Here is a 20598-nt window from a genome sequence, read left to right as displayed (position 1 = left end):
TTTCCTTGGATCCCACCACCAGCAGCCTTTTCTAGACCCATTTTGTCTGTCTGAATAAATTCCCCCCAGAGATGTGGTTTTCAGACTTATTTTTAGCTGCAGAAGAATCCTTTGTTGAACCGAAAACCCAATATATAAACCAGATAGAATGGAGCCATTTAGGGGAGGGGCTAGAGCCCTTCTCTTCCCCACTTTCCTCATGGTCCCTCTGGGCCCAGTTTGAAAACTATTGCTCTGCAGACCTCTCCCACTTTAAGCCATGCCCTGCCATTTGCTTCTCCTGAGTTAACTGTCTCCTTTCCTGAAGGCTTCCTTTGGCACCTTGGCCAGAGTGAAGCATTCGTTCTCTCTCCACTTCCCACATGGTCTTTGAATGTCATATTTTTCCAAAACAGCAAAACATTTTAACTTCCTCATCTCTGCCTAGCTTGTCACCATGTGGAGCTGCCTCTCACCTGCTTGTATCCAGCCTGTTCATGGCTGCAGGGATGGAGGACATGCTGAAATGGTCTGGCCACCAGCTGCACATCACCTGGCCTCTCCATCTGTGAGCATCTTAAGTCTTCCATTTGTATAGATTGCAGCTCTCTAGTTACTGGACAGTCCACATATTTTTTCCCCAGAGAATTCTTTTTGATCACAACCACCTTGGAGGAGCTGAAATCCTACCACCGTAGGGCGACCTGTGCCTATTGGGGGGAGGGGGTGGGCTGGGGGCAGAGCCATGGGAAGGATCTTCTGACAAGTCACATGGAGTCCCTTGTAAAGTTGATATCAACCCCTTTCCTTGGGCCCTCCAGGCCAGGTTTGGAGTGGGGTTTCCTCTGCATTGGGCAGCTCTGGGCCAAGGGGGTTGCTTCAGAAGTCCCTGTAGACTCAGGGACTAGGGACCCATGGGTGTCTCTGTGGCCCGTTTACTAAGGACACCCTGGACCTCCTGAAACACATGAAGCTTAAGATTCCAGGCCCCTCACTTGCATGGGTACCTTACAAGTCCTGTTCTTTTCTCATTCTAAATAAATAATTACTTCCATACCCAATCTTGTATTTATAATTGTGTATTCTTTTTCTCAAAGAAAGCCTTCCAAATTCTATAAGCTTCAGGCTCTACAAAACCTCCCAGGATGTGTTCCTGGGAGCCATGGTCTTGGGGCTCTCTCAGGGGACCCAGGGACTCATGTGCTACGGGAGGCTCTTCTGTTTTAAAAGGCAGAGAGTCCCATCTCCAGGGCTATCCAAGGCATTCCTAGTACTTTGTGTATGAGACATCCATGCCACATGCTCTGGTGGAAGGCAGGGAGGCCTAAGTTTTGACCTGCTTCCTGTCCCATCTGCAGCATGCAGTCTCCACTGTGGAACTTGAGGCAGGGGACAGCTGGAAGCCCATGAGGCCAGGGAAGGGCTGCTTTCTCCTGGTTGTTCTCCCTGCGCCACACAGCTCCTGCATCCAGCCTCGGTGCAAACTCTGACCGGTCTCCTAGGAGAAATTGGAACATGGTTCCTTCTCTCTGGGACAGCTTTTCCATCAGGCCAGGACTCCTGGTCTAGGCCTCAACCTGGCAGTACTGCCATTTGACTATAATTCCTAAATTTGGCTTTTAAGAGTCATGTTTTGCAAAATGGGAGAGTTTGCCTGCCTGATTAGGACACCTTGGGACTTGTGAACTCAGTGCCTAGGACCCAGGAGGCTCCTCGGATGCTCTTGCTTTGGATCATTTCACAGACCTTGATAACAAGTCAGATGTGAAAGCCAGAGATGGCCAATGCTGCTTTAAAAATGTGTAGGGGCATTTCTAGATGCAGACAGTGAATGAAATCTTCCCTACAGGATTTCTCTTTCTCAATTCCTAACAAAATAAAATAAAGTAGATAAAAATCACAGGGGAAACTTACTATCAGCACCCATACAGTAAACTTCAAATTTGGCATCCAAAGAAAAATACAGAAGATTTTGGAGTGGCAAGGAGTGGCACAGCACACCTCTGCTCTCTACCCTGTCCTCAACGCTCAGAGATTGACAAAATCTTGAACATCCTCCCCAGTGCTCCAGAATCTGAAAAGAAACGGATATGAGTCATGCACTTATATTCTTCCTTTTCTGAATGAGCAGTATTACAAAGTGTGCTGGGGAGAAATGAGGGAAACTTAGAGCATGATCCATGGAGCTGACTCAGCCAGTGGAAATAAAGTCTCCAGAATAACACTCCAACTTGAGAAATTGATCCAAAGCCTGAGTTATCTTCCTTCCTTGGAAAAGGTGTATGGTGTCCCCCTCTCCATCCCCAATCAGGTGACATGAGCCTTGTGCTGGACATTAATCAGAACCTCAGGACAGGAGCATGCACAGCTATTCCAGCAAAGACTGCACCCTGCTTTGGCTGAGTGCTCCTCTTTCCCCTCCTCCCATTCAGACTGCCAAAAAGTGTACAAGCTCTAAATCCCCAGCTTAGGTCAGAGGGAAAAACAGACTGGTCTCAAACCTGGGTAGATGGTCAGTAAGCACCTCTCTCCAGCCATCATGTTATAGCAGCATAAAGAAGTTCTGGACAGAGCCAGCAAACCAAGATGAAAAGAAATGGATGCAAACACACGGCAGCAAATTATAAATGATAAATAGAGGGAAAACAGTGGGCAAAAGACAAGGGCTCCTCCCCTCCCCCACAAAAGGAAATTTCTTACAACTGCTTCATATATAAAGCAACTTAATAAGAACATGAATTTATTAAATTGGAGGCTCAAAGATGGGATGATAAAACAAGAGAATTGATGGGAAGGAAGCAAACTGAGGACAAAAACAACATCATTATAGAACAAATAAATAAATAAGAACTAACAAGAAAGAGAACTGACCCCACTGAAGCTCAAATTACTGAATTGGGGCAGCTAAACAAGGTAAAGAGATTTAAGAAATAGAATTAATAGAAATGGAATACAGACAAAGATGATCCAATATAAGGATTAATTGATATCCCTGAAGAAGAGAAACCAAAAATAGAGCTAAGAAAGATGTTTAGTGCAGAAAAAGCAAAACTAAAACTGCAGGTTGAAAGACATTATGTTCCAGAAAAGCTTTGTTCAGAATGCTTATTACTAAGCTATGTTTCAGTTAAGTTATTGAACTGAAAAAAAAAAAAAAGATGAAGAGTGACTTCTTTAGACATACAAGTACGAAAAAAGGCCACCCACAATGGGGAAAATTTAGGCTGGCCTCAGACTTCTTCCCAGAAGAAAAAGGAGCAAAACCTACTACATTCTATGGGAAAGAAGGTGAGACCCAAGTATATTTTATCCAGCCAAGATATGGTTCCAGTGTAAAAGCAACAGACAGACATGCTTAAACATCCAAAACGCTTCTTGAGAAAACAGCTTAACAATGAAATTCAGCCCATTAGAGAAGAATTGAAATAAAGACCTCGCAAAGGGAGAATCCTTGATAGAAGGACCAGAGATGAGCATCGAATTTATTAAGCCTAGAATGTATACCAAGAAACTAGAACAGAATATGATTATTTTCTTTTTCTTTTAACATTTATTTTATTTATTTTTGGCTGTGTTGGGTCTTCGTTGCTGCGCATGGGCCCTCTCTAGTTGTGGTGAGTGGGGGGCGACTCCCTGCTGCAGTGTGCGGATCTCTCATTGCGGTGGCTTCTCTTGTTGTGGAGCACGGGCTCTAGGCATGTGGGCTTCAGTAGTTGTGGCGCCGACTCTAGAACACAGGCTCTGTAGTTGTGGCACACGGGCTTAGTTGCTCCGCGGCACGTGGGATCCTCCCGGACCAGGGATTGAACCTGTGTCCCCTGAACTGGCAGACACATTCTCAACCACTGCGCCACCGGGGAAGCCCCTGATTATTTTCTTTTAATGTTTATTTATTTGGCTGAGCTGAGTCTTAGTTGCGGTGTGCAGGACCTTCATTGCGGCATGTGGGACCTTTAGTTGCGGCATGCGGGATCTAGGTCCCTGACCAGGGATGGAACCCGGGCCCCCTGCATTGGGAGTGCGGAGTCTTAACTGCTGAACCACCAGGGAACTCCCCCAGAATATGATTATCATAAATTTGGACAATGTAACAGTAATAAGTAACAAAAGTGAGGAGGCAGGGTCAAGGCGGGTGGAAAGATAGAAGGAATCATGAGAGCTAATGCACACACACATACCCAAACATGCAATTAAAATGCATAATTTTAAAAAATTTATTCCAACTTCATGTTTTTCACAATTTTTGTTTACCCTCAGAGGTATCTTTTAGGAAGTAATATCTCTTGTGGTCAAGAAGCATTACTTGAAGTTCAACTATTCCTTCAGTTTCACTTCAACTTTTAAATTCAAGTAAAATTAAATTTAATACTTTTAATTAAAATGGCACCTGTATTATTGTCCAATTCTTACAAAATATCTCTATGATATTTTCTCCTGTCTATAAATATGCATAGAGAGCTTTCTGGAATGATGTAACGTAACGGTCATTTCTGTGGTTGATTCTGAAAGGTGTATATAGCTGATTATTTTCTTGCTTGTCATTTTTTAATATTTTAATTTTCTAGTAAATAAATTAAAAAATTAAAGCATTAGAAAAAAAATTTCCGGCATCTTACTGAACAGAATAAATTGTTCAAAAACAGACTATAGCAGAGATTGCTACTATCTCCCAATGTCTACTCTTCTAACATTTTATGGAATTTTTAGCTTTTCACATGATGGCCAAAATAAAGACCCCATTTCTCAGCTGTGGCCAATAGGATATAAGCAGATGTGCCATGTGGCAGTTTCTGGAACCATCTGAGAGTGTTTGCTCATTTTCTCTTTATTACCTTCATTCCCTCCTGCTGTCTGGAATGCTGATTTCACCACATGGGACCATGAGGTCAGGGCTTTTCAAAGCAAAGCAACATAGGAGGTGTGGACACAATGTCACATCACCGAGACTGCCTATCTGGATAATGTGTGAAAGAAAGAAGCTTCTATCTTGTTGAAGCAACTAAATCTTATCCTAACTGAGCCACAGGCCTACACACACACACATAGAAATTTAGCCTCTGATACTATTTGCATTGTATATCAGTGTTGATGAAACAATTGTTTGGCATGCACATAAACAAATCACTGATGGGCCTAAACGTGAAAAAAATTTTTCAACGTTTTATAAGAAGATACAAAGGGAATATCTTTATGAATCTGAGACAGGGAAGGATTTTTTTAAAGGAGATTTTATGGTGAAAACCATAAAGGAAATAACAAGTAAACTTTACAACATCAACATTTTTAACTTTTGCATGACAAAAGAAACTATAAACAAAAGTAGAAGACAAGCAACAGTGAGGCCTGTCAAGTTCAGTTTCGGTGTGATGCTAGGTGTGTATGTGGGGTGCGGGCAGGGGGGTGGTCAACTAAATTTGAGGAAGGCTGCATATTCCCTTTACCTCTCAGACAGTGACAATGCGTATTACCTTATCAAAAGCTCTGAGAACTTCTACAGAAACCTTTTCCTGTATGGAACTAAGTCTTCCATAATACAGTTATCTAACTACGGGACCACTGTGTGTGTGTGTAACAGCTATGAAGTCCTCCTAGGTGTATAAGGAACACTAGGAAATGCTGCCATGAGAAATAACACTTTGCCTCCTGTGAGAAATGATTGTTGTATGCACCTTTGTGTCCCCACAGGTAACTCTCCCTACTTCAGTAATTCTGACCAGCAGCAGCATTGGAGAAGATGGGGGCAGAGAGGAGGAGAAGAGGAAGAAGAAGGAGAAGGAGAGGGAGAAAAAGAGAAGAAGGGGGGAGGAGAAGGAGGAGCAGAAGAGGAAGAGGAAGAAGAGGAGGAGGAAGGAGAAGAGGAACAGGAAGGAGATGGAGATGGAGAAGAGGAAGAAAGAAAAAGAAATTTGGGGTTTCAGGAGTAGATGTAAATTTTCCTAGTAGAGTGAACATATCCAAAGAGAAGGAAGTCCGCTGTAATCTGGGCTTTTCCTTCTCACAGCCAGCAGCTGGGGCTGCTAGAAGTAGATCATTTTGAAATATGTCCAACTAGGGGGGAAAAGACCATTTTAAAGATAATTTAGGGCAGATCCCAGAGAGTTGTGATGCAGAAAATGGTAGTTGGGACAGATTTCTTGCCAGTTACGGGAAAGAAAAAGGAAACAGCAGATCTGGTCTAGGACAATCAACTCAACATTGATTGACCACACACATACACTCTCTCTCCCTCTCTCTGGGTTCTGACATTGGGGCCTTTGTAGTCTAGAGAGGGAGATTTTATTAAGCATTTTATTTCAAGTATAGTTTAAAGCCTTTTGCTTATTTTATTGTGTTTAATCCTGTGGCAGAGGTACTATAATTATTCTCAATTTTAGGATGAGGAAAGGGAGGCACAGGTAAGTAAATTGCCTAAGGTTAAAAAGCTAGCAAGGGATGGAGGCAGGGTTCTAACCCAGGTGGTCTGCAGTAGGCTCAGCTCCATTAACCACAGCTTTGCCCATTTCTTGTAGATAACCACAGTACAACGTGTGAAACACCACGATAGGGAGGAACAAAGTGAACACACTGAGTCAGAAAGGACCAGTGGGACGTCAGTTCACCTTAGTGAGTGTTTGCCCTGGAGAGAAGGGAGGGGAAAGCCACTTCAGGGTGAAAAGCCAGGTGTGCCAAGTCCAGATATGGTCTATGGGCACCTTCAGCCAGGACAATTTCCTGAGTCAGAGGGATAGGCTGGGTTGTTTCAGAGAGAAAGGCAGAGGGAAGGGAAAGAAAAAGAGGGTTTCAGAGGATTTGGGGCTGGATTTGATATAGTCAGTGAAAAGGACTAGAGCCCCCTGAGGCCTTTGGCTTGGGCAGAGGTATTCGTTTTCTAAGTTTTGTGCACGTTTTGAGTAGTGAGATTAGCAGAGAGAATGTGCATGCATTGGGAGCCGTAGTCTTCTATGCACAGTGCCCAGACTCCATTAAGACATCGCCCCAAACCCTTGGGGGCAGGCAGGGTGACGGTCACTTGCAATCTGATGTCTTGACTGTCGAGCTCGGCTTTTATTGCACGAATCCCGAGTCTGAACTTCGCATCCTGAGCATTTGTTGCGCAAGAATCCGAAGGCTGGTCCCTGGCCCGGGAAGGTCGCCCGGCCGGACGCGCGGGTCCCGCCTTGGGTGCCGCCCTGGCTCGGACCAGAGCATCAGGTGGGGCCCGGGGTACGGTCACCCGAGGCTGAGGCGGCCTCTCCTGGACCCGACGGGCCGCATGCAGTCCGTCGACACTCTGGCGGGTGGTCCCAGTGCATTTACAGGCTCCGACCGGGTGGAGGCGGCTTGGTGGGGGAGACCCCTAGGGCGCACGCAGCACTCCAATCTCCTCCGCACGGAGCAGACTTCCTAGCGCGCGGGAGCGGGACACTCCCTCCTGAGCTCGGCTCCAGCCTCCCAGGGACACGCGGCAGGCCGGCAGGCACCGGCCCCGGCTCCCCGGGCACTGCCCTCCCGGTCCCCCAACTCGGGGACTACAAGTCCCAGCAGTCCCCGCAGCCGGCACCTCCCGCCTCGCAGCGGAGACCCCCGGTCATCCCAGCGGAGGGGCTCGGGCTGCGCTCGTGGCCGGGCCGGGCGGAGAGGCCGGTCCCGCGGGCGGGGGCGGCTCCGCGGCTTCTCCCGCCGCCGCCGCCGCCGCCGCCAAGGGGAGTTTCCAGGAAGTGGCCATATTGGATCCATTCAGCCGCAGCCGCCCGGGCGGAGCGCGTCCCGCAGCCGGCTTGTCCCCATCGCGGCCCGGGTGCTCGCCCCGGCTCGCCCGCCCGGTGCGGAGCTCGTCATGGCGGCCACTGACCTGGAACGCTTCTCGGTGAGGGCCCTGCTGGGCCGCGGCGCGCGCGGGAGGCGCTGGACGCGGGGAGGGGGCCGCCCTGCAGCTGGCTGGGGTCGCGAGCCGGACTGTCAGCGCCGCGCGGCCGGGCCTTGACGCCGGGCGGGACGGGGGACACCGGAGCGGGCTCTTAGCAGCGCTAGTCCCGGGTCCCAGGGCGTCGGGCGGGGGCGCCTTGCCGGGAGGCTGGCGGGGTCGCCCCCCTTGGGCGAAGAAGAGCAGACCTCTTTCGCGGAAAGGACCCGCCTGGTCCTAGCCAGGTCTGAGGACAGACTGGGGCCCCGGGGGCCAGAGGGGAGGATCCAGGATACTCCGGCCCCACTTCTCCCTAGTGTTTCTGCACGGCTGGGGAGATTCCTAGCCGCGCAGGTGCTGTTGGATGGGTACAGCCGGTGAGGATGAAGCCCTAGGGATCCTAGGAGTCCCTCAAATGAGCCCAGGGCAGTTGCAGACCTGGGTCCTGAAGACCACGGCCTTCTTCTTCCCGCTCCACTCCCCACCCCCCCACCCAAGCTCCCGGATCCTGGGTGCGATTCCAGGCAGGTCTGGCCTCAGTGGTCGGGTCTGAAGCAGCCATTCCCCAGGAACTGGAGGGATTCCAGATTCAGCCCAGTGGATGTTTGGGCCCCAATCCAGGTATGCCTTCTGCAGGGCTAACGTCTCTGGTGGTCCCTGTAGAGGTCTCTCTGGGCCTGAGCCAGCCAATAGCCAACTTCCCAAAGGCTTTCATAATTCACCCGGGGGAGAGGGGCCTTTGGGGGATTGTGTCTGCATGTCCCCTGATGTCTAAGGCTGGATTTGGGTGTGTCTGGGAGGTTGGGCTGTGACAGTGAAGGAAGCTGTGTCCTCTTGCCGGCATGTGAGGCCCTGATCAGTGGTAAGGGGGAGGGAGGGTCCAGGGATGTTGGGGGTAGGGGGGAAATGCTAAATATGTGACTGATAAGGAATTGGTTCTGGGGCTAAATAAGGGACTCTGGACTTATGTAATTAATGCTATAAATATTGTCATCTGAACTTATATATGTAAATTTTCTCTTTAATCTAAAAATGTTGGTCTACTTTGGAAATATGCGTAATTAAAGCAGGAACTCTTGGTTTCATAATTTTTAGACTTGGGTGTTTTATTCCCATTGGAGAGGGGCCTGCGAGTCAGTTCAGTAAGTTTAAATACAGGAGGAGCAGATTCAGAGGTTGGGCAAATCAGAGATTCACCCTACCCCTGCACTGTAAATGGGAATTTATGTACCCCAGGAGGGCTGTGCATGAATCCCAACAGATCTGCTGGTTAGCTGGAGGCCGAGAGAGCTGTGTGTGTTTGTACATCTCTGCCTGCGTGCCTGTGTGCATTTTCTGTGCCCAGCTGACCAGAAAGTTATGTCTGGGTCTTGTCTGTCTGTGGCCAGAGGTTACTCTAACAGTTGGTCTTGCAGGTGGGAGCAGTATGTAGAGTAACTAGAATCAGACTGCCTGATGTGAATCCTAGATTACTGCTTGTTGGCCTTGTGACCCTGGGCAAGTTGTTTAACCCCTCAATGTTCTCATCTGTATAATGGAATAAAAATACTACCTCCCTCATAGGGTTATTGGAAGGATTTAATGAGTATCCAGGCGAGGTGCTTAGAGCAGTGTCTGGCACATGGTAAAGACACAATAAATAATACATGTTACTTAGTGCCCATGTGGATGTGAAGACTGGCCCTGTGTGTAAGAAGGCAGCAGAGAATGAGCTTGCTCCATTACACGATACCCTCCCTAGGGGCTCCCATCACTACACTCGTCCAGAGATTATCCTCAGAGGCTGAGCTGAGAGGCCTAGCTGCAGTGCCAGGCATTGGGCTGGAAAGGCTCTTCCCCTCAGATTCCTGTGTTTGCTCTTAAACCATATCTGCAAGGATTTCAGGTATTATCGCCATGGTGGGCTGAGGCACAGAGAGAGGATTGACTCAAATAAGGATGTACAGCCTGAGCTCAGGGGCCTTGGTTACTGTGCCAGGTTAAGCTGGATGGATGGACACCTTCCACACCCTTCACACTCTGAGCTGTCAGCCTACTGAGAGGACATGGACACGGTTGAATTTGGGTGGAGACCTTGGGTTGGGTTTGGCCTGAATTTAGGAGTTTGGACTCCATTCTCCTCTCCTGCCTCGTCATCCTGGGAAAATCATTTCTTCCTTTATCTTGCTATAAAGTGGCAATAACCATACTGATATTCTTCAAAGAGTTTGTGGAAGATAATTGCAGTCTATGGCATGTTTGGAGATATGTTTATGTGTCTCACTTGCTGCAGGGTTGAACTGGGTGATGAGCAGTGGCGATGAGGCAATAATCTGGTTGAGCTGTGGTAGGTTGACACTGCCCCTCAGGCTAGCTCGGTGGTCAGACCAGCCCAGGAGGGCCTGGGAACTGTCCCAACCTGGAGCTTAGATGAGCATATGGAATGGTACTTTGAGGTCAGCGTGTGCTGGGTTCCTATTCTCCATGTAGCATGATATAAAGACTGCAGGCTCAGCAACCTTTACATTTCGGCTGGGCCTCGCTCAATCCTAGATCAGCCATGGGGTTACGGTCGAAATCTCCTAGGATGTGCATGTCTGGGACAGCCCTCTGGGGAGTCTGTTGCCTCTTGCCCTCCTTGGGCAGCCAGACTCCTGTCCATTCTTGCTCTGCCCCTCCTCCTTAATTGGTCCCAGACTCTGGGCCTTACTCTTTGTCTGCCCCAGGGACCATCTCCTGTGTTTTTCCTGTCAGAATCTCATGGGGCAGGGTTCAAACTCTATAGCGAGGGAGGATTGAGGGCCCAGGGAAAGTGGAGATCTGAGGGGGAGAGGGAAGAAGCATGCAGCATGGCAGCCTCGTGCCTGGCACTCCTCCCAGCCCATCACTCCCCCCACCCCCATCTCCGCTTTATCCCCAGCACCATCTGTCACTTCCGTTGTCACCCCTGTAATCTTGACACTTCCCCAAGAAGCAGGCTATCCAGAGAGTGCCTACTCTGTCCCTGAGGCAAGAGCTGGTGGGAAGGAATGTGGGAGGCATCCCAGTGGGCCTGTCACAGAGTGGTGTCTCCCTGTCCTGTAAAAATGACCAGTAACCTCCTTGTTGAGCTGTTCTGAAGGAGAAGTAGGAGCTGAGCAAGGTACATCTGTGCAGCTCTCAGTGCCTGGTGGTGTGGAGGGGTCATAAGCGAGCGCCAACCTGCAAAGCTGCAGCTCCACCCCCTCCCCTTGGGAGGTGGGTCTGCCCTGCCCTGCCCCCCTCATGGGCATCATACCATTGCTATGGGTGCTCACTTTAGAAAGGTCTGCCTGGGATCTGGACTGGAATGGGTCAGAGCAGGGAGACTAATGGGGAGGCATTGGTGATCCAGGGGAGCACATGAGAAGGGACTGACCAGAGTAGGAACAGAGAAGGTGGCAAGAAGGAGACTGACCACAATGCCAACGATGCAGGAGAACTGATGGAGGCTTGGAGCACAGGGCCAGATATTTGTCAAAAGCTTTGGATGGCAGGGAGGGCACTGGATGCTGTGTCCATCATCTTGTTGATGCCAGCAGCCCACGGTTGGGTGAGATGCAGACTCTGGTCATTGGCAGGTTTGGGCCTGAGACCCAACCTCAGCCCCCAGTACCCCTTGAGATGACAGAGAGGGTGGAGCCCTCTGAGTTTTGAACCCTAAGATGCGCTAGGTGGAGGTACATATTTGGGGCAGTAACTAGCACGAACGTTTCTGTGGCTCCGGTCCAGCTACCAGAAGGAAGCCACTGCAGGATGACAGAGCAAAGGGCCTGAGGACTGGCTGGTCTCTATGTGTCCCCTGCAGCCTCTCCAGTCTTCCTGCCTCTGTGCTGCTAGGTTGGGTCTCAGAATCCCCAGTCATGGCCCCCAAGGCACAAGCTTTGCCAGACAACTAGATATGGAGCTATGCAGGCAGGAGGGAGACACATCTGCTAGGGGAAAGGATGCCTCCCAAGGTCAACATGCCCTCGTGATAGAGGTGTTCTTTGCTAGAGCCATCTGCATCCTCAGGGCTCACGTGAGGAACCATGGCTGGGAAGAGGTGGTGGAGGACAGGGCAAGGGGCATCTAGGCTGTAACATCAGTTGCCCTGGGTGGTATTGGGGCAAATTAGATATTCTCCTCCTCAGAACACATGGCTTCTAGATAGTTCTTGACCCTTACCTTGGAAGCCACATCAGAGGGACAGACCAGGGGAGGAAGGAATAAGAGCCTATTTCAGATCATAGGTGCTGGCCACTCTCTGAGGGGCCTCCTGGGCTTGGGCCACCTGAGGGCCGGGGTTCAGGAGGGGCTGTGGGCCATGGACCTAAGTCCACTCACCAGACCTGGCTGTGGGGCCTGGGTACGAGTCTGACACTCTGCCTGGTGCTGGGGTGAATGGTGCAAGCAACAGAGAAGTACAGCAGTGCTGCCCCGAGCCTCTGCTGGCCCATGTTGGTGCCCATGTATTTCTCTGCCCCTTCCCAGTACCGGCATCCATTCTGGGGTAGGAGGGGGCCATGGTCACCTTTGCTGCCCACATTCTTCTTTCCAAAGGTGGGGTCTCATTCACTGTGGAAAATAGATTGCCTCCATCCTGCAGTGTCCAGACAGCTGTGGCTTTCCCTGCTGTGGGGAAGTAGGGGGCTGCTGCTGGAGCCCCTGAGCCAAGTAGGAAAGTATGAACACCTGGGGTTCCAGTACCTTCTGCGGCCCAGAGTGCCTTCCCTATCTGCTCTGTGGTGGGATGGACCGTTCCCTCCCACGGGAGGGATGACATGACATCCCTGTGTCCTAGGCCTGGGGCGAGGTGGGTGGGCCCAGAGACCAGTAACTGTGCTCTTGGCTTCTTGGAAGCCTGATTTTGACATGAGAAGTGTGAGATAAATCATCCCAAATTACTGAGTGGCAGTCCTGCTGTCTGTGTGCAGAAAGAGGCAGGAAAGTGCCTCTTAGTGAGACAGGGAAGCAGAGAAACTGGAGTATCGAGGTCAGGGCATGGGGTGGCCTCAGTCTCCTGGGGGTACTTTTGCTCCCAAAGTCCCTTCGCTTCCCAGGATGGGGGAGAGAATGACTGGCCTTGAGAGGGTGACTGGTGGTCTCCTCCTGGGGCCCAACTGCCATCTTGCCATTATTACCTCATCTGCCACCATGCTGGCACCATGAAGGCTGATCCTGGCTTGCGTCTTCTCCCCAAGTTTGTTGCCACCTTAGGAGAGAGACACTTTGGTTCTCAGGTGCCCTCTTGATTGGGGACAGGTATATTCTGCCTCTGTTCTTCCCTCCTGGCCCAGGGTAGCAGCATTCCCACCCCCACCCTCCCATGTACATCCCTGTAGTTATTTCCCGTAACCTTTGACCTGGGCTTAGAGGATTGCTGTGGAATCCTGGGACCAGAGCCTAAGCCTTTCCTGGGAAAATTCCTAGGATTCCTCTCGGACTCAAGGACAGTTGTGCTATGACCATGGGTTCTGGCCAGGGGCCTCTGCTCTGGCTATTTAAGGCCCAGGCTGCTGAGAGTAGCTAGAGCCAGGGGTAGGGTGGTTTGTGCCAGGAACACAGGCGGAGAAGGCTCCCAGTGGCGCAATGACTCCTGGGTCCACTGCACAAGGACTTTATAGGGCCCCCCAGAGCTGGAGCTCTCCTGGGGAAAAGGCTTCCTGTCTGCCTGCTGGGTGCTCAGGACAGTGGGTACTAGGCATGGGAGCCTGGGGGGAGAAAAGCATCTGAAGTCCAAGGCACTTGGAGAGGACTCTGTGGAAGACCTGGGGTAGGGGCTGCTCTTTGCCTGGGATTCAGGAGCCAAGTACACTAATGGTGGGGTGCCACCTCTACTCCCACCCCAACAGCCAACCTCGTTTGGGAGGTTTGATCTCGGGGGCTTTTTTCACCCATAGCTTCCTTGGCTCTATTGGTTCAGACGTTCAGCAGATTTCCACTTTCTTTTGGATAAAATCCTGTTTTTGTGGGCAAGTGCGAGACATGGTTTCCCCCCAAATCCCACCTCTCTTCTTGGTAAAAGGGGCAGCTCCTTTTGTCTGGTGTTTGGGGCTGCTCCGGAAGGCTCAGACAGCATTTCCTGGTCAGGAAAAGGATGTCCTATTTATCCACTGGGCTGCATAACAAAATGCCATTCTCTACTTTGTTCTGGACGACTGGGCATGGAGGAACGCAGTCAGCCTGAGCAGTTATTATTTTGGTTGTTGTCTTTGATGTGCCAAAGAAATGATGACATAGAAGCCCAGAGCCTGGCTTAGGAGCCAAAGGCTTGTTAGTGATTAGAGAGGGGCCCTGTGGAGTTTCCCATTGTGTGTGTAGAGCTCAGAGCTGCCAACTCTCTATCCTGGAGATTTGAGGACACTTTGAGCCTCCTGAGCTGGCACCCCTGGGAGCTGGGTATGTGGAAAGGGCCAGAAGCAGCTGGGTCTGCCTCTCACCAGGGTCCGAGTTAAGTTGTCCAGCCTGAAGGCTCCTCCCGCAGAGCAGTCTCCTGTGGGGCTCCATGCCCAAGAGTGCAGACTGGGTGTTTTGTCCTTCCAGGTCACCATTCTGCCAGACCCGGGGTTGCAGACTGTCAGGCCATGGGTCAGGTCCAACCCCCAGAGACATTGAGTTGGACCCTCATGGTATTCTCCATTGGTAGTTGTTGTCAACCTTTGAAAACTAGTGGGTTTCGCAAAAAAATCTGGATTTCTAGATTCTCTTTAAAAAATTGGAAGATTTAGTAATGCTAGGTCTGCATTCCCACAGTTGGCTGGAGTCACAAAACCATAGCCATCATGGACCGAGCACAGCCTCTGCAGTTCCCCACTCTTCCTGCCTCTCCCTGAGGGACCCCACACTCAGCCAAGTCACCGGGTCTTTCATCCAATAGGCGGCAAAGTGATGTGGCTGCAAGTGTGGGTTTTACAGTCACACCATCTCCATTTAGATCCTGGCTTCACCCTCCTGAGCAGTGTCATCTTGGGAAGATTACTTAGTCTCTTGGTGCCTCCATTGTCTATTTCTGTACAGTGGGGATGATGCACAGCCTACCTCATAGGGCTGATGTGTGGACTAAATGAGATTAAATTAGAGTCACATCTGGTAAGCCCTTGATAACTGTTAGGTGTGGTGGTTATTATTGTTGTTACTATCCTGCTCCCCTTCATCCATTTACGTTGCCTGCCTGGCCGTCACAGCCGTTTGAGTTTAGACTGAATTAGACTGAGCCCCTGAGGTTAAGAATCTGGTGTCTTCATCTTTTCATTAGCGGCTGTCCCAATGCCTGGCACACAGTAGATGTGCCCAGCAAGCCTGTGTTGAGTGGCTGAATGAATGAGTTGGGAGCATAGTAAGAGTAGGGGGTGCAGTGCAGCTGAGTGGCTTGGGGCATGGGCTTGGCTGCTCTCAAGTCCCTACTCTACCCTGATTAATTCTTTAGCTTCTGTGCACCTCAGTTTCCTTACCTGTAAAATGGGCATAATGTCTCTGCCACACAGCGTGGGAAAGGGCTGCGTAGGAGACTGTGTAAATCACTTGGTTTAGTCTGCACAGGTGGACCTTGGTGAGGTGTTGGTGTCATCATTTGACATCCATTCCTTCCTGTGGTTGTAACACCACTTTTTCCTTCCCTGTCCTTACTCTCCTTGCTTTCTCCCTGTTCCTCTGCATTCAGAGTTTCACTTTGGGGACTGTAGCAGTCAAGATGCTTTCAGTTGCAGGTAATAGATAGCCCCATTCAGCTAGCTTAAACAGTAAAGGGGAGATGTGGCCGGGGTAAAGGGAAAAGCTCAGAGGTAGGGCAGACACTGGCTCTCTCTCCTCTGTGATTTTCTTGGCTCAGCCATCCTCTGTGAGTGGGCTTCAGTCTTAGGCTGGCTCCCCTAATGGTTACAAGATGGTCATAAAGGCTCAATCTGGGTCGCTTGCCTGTGCCTGCACCAATCGTGCGATCATGCTGATTGGCTCAGGACTATTAGGACCCAGCCCTGGAATTGGAGCTGAGGTCTTACCTGACAAATTGCAAGTAACCAGTGAGAGACCTGAAGTTCCTTTCTGAGTTGTGGTAGCTGAGATATGCCAGTGGTGCTTTGTAGGCTGCTGGCTCCTCCTAGGCTGAGACCCAACACAGGTCAACAGAGACACCTGGGCGGGCACCTTGGAGGGAGTGTCTCACCTTGGATCACATGTTGTTGATGCCAAATATAGGATCGGGGAGGTTGGCATTAGTAACAGTCACACCTCAATAGAGCTGGGAGGTCAGGTCAGTCTCCTGAGACCAGGGAACAACACTCTGTCCCCGTGAGGACCAGCGGCCATTCTTGTGTGTGTGGATGTGTGTGCATGCACACGTGCTCTGGAGATTGACACTCCTGTGGCCCCCGAGGCTCCTGAGCAGGATCGATTGCCCCAGGTCTGTGGCCCTTGGAGTGACAGAGTGTAGCCTGGGCAACAACTTGGGGACGAAGACCTCCCTGTATGTACACACTTCTCCAGAGAGAGCCCAGCTGTGTGAGTGAAGGCAGGCAGGGCTTGCTGAGCGCGGGTGGGTGGGCTTGTGTGAGACCCCTGAGTGCTGCTCTTAGCCTTTGGAGCCTGGGACTGTAAGAGAGTTGGGGAAAATCAGGAATAGGATGGCCTCTGATTCTGTGTGAGGACTCTGAAGCCGAGTGTGTGTGTGCGCGTGCGTGGCTTCCAGACAGCTGACTGGGTGGGTTTTGGCGGCAGACTACAGGATGTTGGATTGCATCCTGATTGTGTCACCCTTGGAAGAAGAGGATGAATAAACACATAGCCTTCTCTGCAGGCACAGCACGCCTTAAATTTTGGAGATTTTCATTCTCGCCTGAAAAAAAAGCCCTAGACTGACTGTTCTGTCCTCCATTTGATCCTCAAGCTGCCACGAGCAGGTGGAACAGAGACCGAATAATGAAGCTCTGTGTAAGGTGGGCAGATACCCCTGATGCTGTGGCAGTGAAGACAGTGTTCAGTAATTTATAAGGGGTAGTGTTGTCTAGCACATTGGACATAGTGGTGGGAGGGTGGGAAGTGGGAAAGCTGACCTCCCCAGCCTGCAGCCCACTTCAAGGGGCTCATGGAACAGTTGGAGAATCATGATGCATAGAAAAAGGACAACTAATAGTGCAAGGAAATGGGGTCACAGCCAAGTGAGGGGTCTGGAATGTGAGTACTTAGGGGCCAGGTCAAAGCAGGGGCCAGGGAAAGGTAGAGTGAGCTCTGGAGCCTGGGGAAGGTGTCAAGTTTGAAAAGTATATCCAGAGATAACCAACTGGGCAGGAACCAAGCCTGTGAAAAAGGCCTCAGATGGTAAGGGGCCTGGAATGCCATGCTAGGGGGTTTGAACCAGACCCAGCACTTCCTATGCTCCATTTACTGGTTTTGATGTGGCTACCAGTGAGAGGAAGCTGCCTTGGGGCCTCTTTGTTGTTATGTTTGCAGCCCTGGGGGGACCTGGGCTTGACTGGGAAGGTTGTGACTCAGTCCCCTGGGGATGGGGGCAGGGAGAAAGGGTCAGCTATAAGAGCAGAGGCTCTGTTGAAAGAGGGTCATTGGAGGGAACCGCTTAGGGGTAACTCTGACTTGTTCAAGGGGATAGTACAGCTGCCTGGAGGGGCCACGTGGGGTCTAGGCTGCCCACACACACACTTGGGAGTCTTTGATGCAGGGATGCCGTGACTGAGCTGGGGGAGGGGCCTGGAGGAAGGGGCAGGTAGGCATAATTGATGAAGAAGAGAGGGTTGGGTTTGAGTGCCAAGGGGCTCTGGTTGGGAGGAAAGAATGGTCAGAGGGTTCAGGCTGAGGCAACAGGCTGCGGCTGCAGAGAGGTCAGGGGGAGCGCAGATGCTCGGGAGATCCCTGTGCTGGAGGGCAGGGAGCCAGGGCCCTACTCTCTGGTCCTCAGCCCCCTCTGCTCACTGTGCCTGTACCCACACAAGGGCTGCCACTGTCCTAATCAGTGCTTCTGGGACTGTCTTCAGTTGGGCCTGTTTCCTCCCCTCTGGAGCTGTGAGCTGGATGGCAGGATGAGACTCAGACCCACTGTCCTGTCCTGTCCTGTCCTGTCCTTGCTCTGTCTAGCTGGCAGTCAGGGCAGAGGGGCTTGGGAACAGAGGAGGCATGCTTCTGCCCTACACGGAGCTGTCTGAGGCCTGCCCTTGAGAGGACCCAAACCTGGGAAGGATGAGCCTGGGAACCTTCCGTCAGAGGACAGCATTCCACCCCCATTCCCAGGGAAGCAAAGAATCCACACAAATTGGAGCCTGACCTTGACCCTCTGCTTTGGGTCCCGGTGGGTTCTTTTTATAGTGCTGTGGGCCAGCTCACTGGCCCCTGCCCGCTCAGGACCTGCTGCTCGCCTCTCTGGGCAGGCCTCCACATTCTCATCCAGAATCCTCTGTCTAAGCAACTAGGACTGGGGTGGGGCTGGGAGGATGGCAGGAGCCAGAGCCTGGGAGTCCCTACAGAGTACCACTGAGGCCTCAGAGTCACAACGCCCCAGAGACCGGTCCTGAGACCCAGCGGTGGGTCCGAGTGAGCGCCGGCCCCTTCAGCAGGGCCCACGTGTGCATTCCATGCTTGGGTGTGTGAGGAGCAAGGGGTGCCCCTGGAGGACTGTGAGCCCAGCCTGATGGGAGAGGCCCCCCCGATAGTGCGAGTGTGAGGGGGTCAGGCCAGACCTGCCTCTGCTTGAGTCCTGCTTCAGTAGGAAGGGGCCGCAGGAACATACACACTCTCTAATCTTGGCCTTTTGAAATCTTTGTTTAAGATCCAGGGACCATCTGGGGCCTCCTCCTGGGCAGGCGGGCAGGTGAACCTTCAGGTAGCAGCCATAGGTCTTGGGGCCACCTGCCAGGAGACACCTCAGGCCCTCAGGTAGACATTCCTCGCCAGCCCAGGAGGAGCAAAGCCACAGGTGAAAGGGCCTTTTCCCAGATAGAGTCATGGGTCCTGAGGCCCTGGGGCTCCCTCTGTGGAAACTTGGCCTGGAATTGGAGCTCTGATGCACTCACGATGCGTCCTGAGATGTGCTGAGAATTGAGACAAGGTTGGCGGTGGCGGCGGGGGGGGCGATGACTCAGGTTTAGCCTCCCCGCTACTTGGCCCCTCTTCCCTAGTGGGCTCACTGCCTCTCTCCTCTCTCTTGGCAGAATGCAGAGCCAGAGCCCCGGAGCCTCTCCCTGGGTGGCCATGTGGGTTTCGACAGCCTCCCCGACCAGCTGGTCAGCAAGTCGGTCACTCAGGGCTTCAGCTTCAACATCCTCTGTGTGGGTGAGTGTCATGCCTGGCCAGGGGGCAGCCTCAGACAGAGGACGGACGCGGGTCTTCTGGGAGATGGGGCGCTGCTGCCCTGACCACCTGTTGAGCTGCAAGGGGACCTCCCAGGCAGAGTGACACTTTGGGGGGTCAGGACGAGGCTTTGGTGGGTGTCTCTGCCAGGGTCAAAGATAGAGGTGGAGCCAGGGCCTGATTCAGGGTTGCCATGAAGAGTAAACTTGGAAAGAGTAAAAAGCTTGGAAGTGCTTTGAGTGTTTATCACAGTGGTTGGGATCCATTTGTTTGTTTGTTTATTTAAAAAACAGTCATTGTTGTTCCTACTATGTGTCAAGGACACTATGGTAAACCAGACTGTCCCTGCATTACAGTGTTATGTAGTAAGAACTCCAGTACACATCTAAACAAATACAGCCCCCAACAGGGAGGCTCTGGAAGGTTCCATGAGCCTCAGGGCCTGGGGCTCCCAGAGGGGACAAAAAGCTCTGCCAGACCCTCTACAAGTGCCCAAGCCCTGGCATCTGCCAGGCTGTGGGTGCCCCTTGGAAAGCAGCCTTTCCTGAACCTCCCCCCTCCCATTAAAGCTTCATGAAGTTGGGGCCACCCACAGCAGGTGGGCTGAGCCACTGGTGGCTTCAGACCCTGACCCTGCTGGCCCCATGACCTTCCTGGGCCCAGGAGGGATGGCGTGCAGAGCAGGTGACCGGGTCCCGTTGAGGCCAGCAGAGGCCATTGTCTAGTGGTATCTCACAGCTGCCTGGCTTTGTCTCTTCCCCACGCTCTGAGGAAACACCTACACACCCCACGTAGCCACGTCTTATGTCCAAGTCAGCCTTTTGGGTCTTCCTTCCACGTATTATTTCTGAGGCCACTGAGAAGGGATGGTTCATGGGGTTGGGGACAGTGGGGATGGAGTGGGAGACCTGCCCCCTTCTCTTGTACGGAGGCCGAGGGTGCCTGAACCCCACCTGGCTTACCCAACAGCCAGGGACAGCCCCAGTTCCAGCCTTTGACATCCCCTCCGCCCACTCCTTGCCCCCCAGGGGAGACCGGCATTGGCAAGTCCACACTGATGAACACGCTCTTCAACACAACCTTTGAGACCGAGGAAGCCAGTCACCATGAGGAGTGTGTGCGCCTGCGGCCCCAGACCTACGACCTCCAGGAGAGCAACGTGCAGCTCAAGCTGACCATCGTGGATGCCGTGGGCTTCGGGGATCAGATCAATAAGGATGAGAGGCAAGCGGCGGGAAGGGCGGCCCGCCTGGTCTCTTCCCTGTCCCTCCACGTTGGCCGTGGTTCTAACTCTCTGCCTGAGTGCTCTGCACTCCCCGCTGCCCCAGACAAGTAACCAAGCCCGCACTCCATGGGGGCCAGGGGAGGTCCGTTAGGAGAATATCTAAGGTCCTGAGGACCCCTTGGAGGACCAGGAGAAGGGGTCAGCCACCTGTACCCAGACAGGGATCCCCAGGTAGAAGCTG

At 51.8% G+C, this 20598-nt stretch overlaps 1 protein-coding gene across 11 annotated transcripts in view; it reads left to right on the top strand.

The window, feature by feature from the left end:
* Positions 1-7401: 7401 nt before the first annotated feature.
* SEPTIN8 (septin 8) overlaps positions 7402-20598 on the top strand; it is a 29246-nt gene continuing 16049 nt past the window's right edge. For 3 of the 11 annotated variants that reach the window (XM_036846205.1, XM_036846202.1, XM_036846204.1), the window contains exons 1-4: positions 7677-7825; positions 8360-8482; positions 18994-19114; positions 20161-20356. In XM_036846205.1, coding sequence (XP_036702100.1) covers positions 7796-7825; positions 8360-8482; positions 18994-19114; positions 20161-20356 — 470 coding nt within the window. In that variant the 5' untranslated portion in view covers positions 7677-7795. Of the gene's footprint in view, positions 7826-8359; positions 8483-18993; positions 19115-20160; positions 20357-20598 lie in introns of all 11 variants that reach the window. The other 8 variants (XM_036846201.1, XM_036846200.1, XM_036846208.1 and 5 more) reach the window with 7 other exon arrangements.

Source organism: Balaenoptera musculus, chromosome 3, assembly GCF_009873245.2.
Source record: "Balaenoptera musculus isolate JJ_BM4_2016_0621 chromosome 3, mBalMus1.pri.v3, whole genome shotgun sequence".
NCBI lineage: Eukaryota > Metazoa > Chordata > Mammalia > Artiodactyla > Balaenopteridae > Balaenoptera > Balaenoptera musculus.
This window is presented reverse-complemented; position numbering and strand designations above follow the sequence as displayed.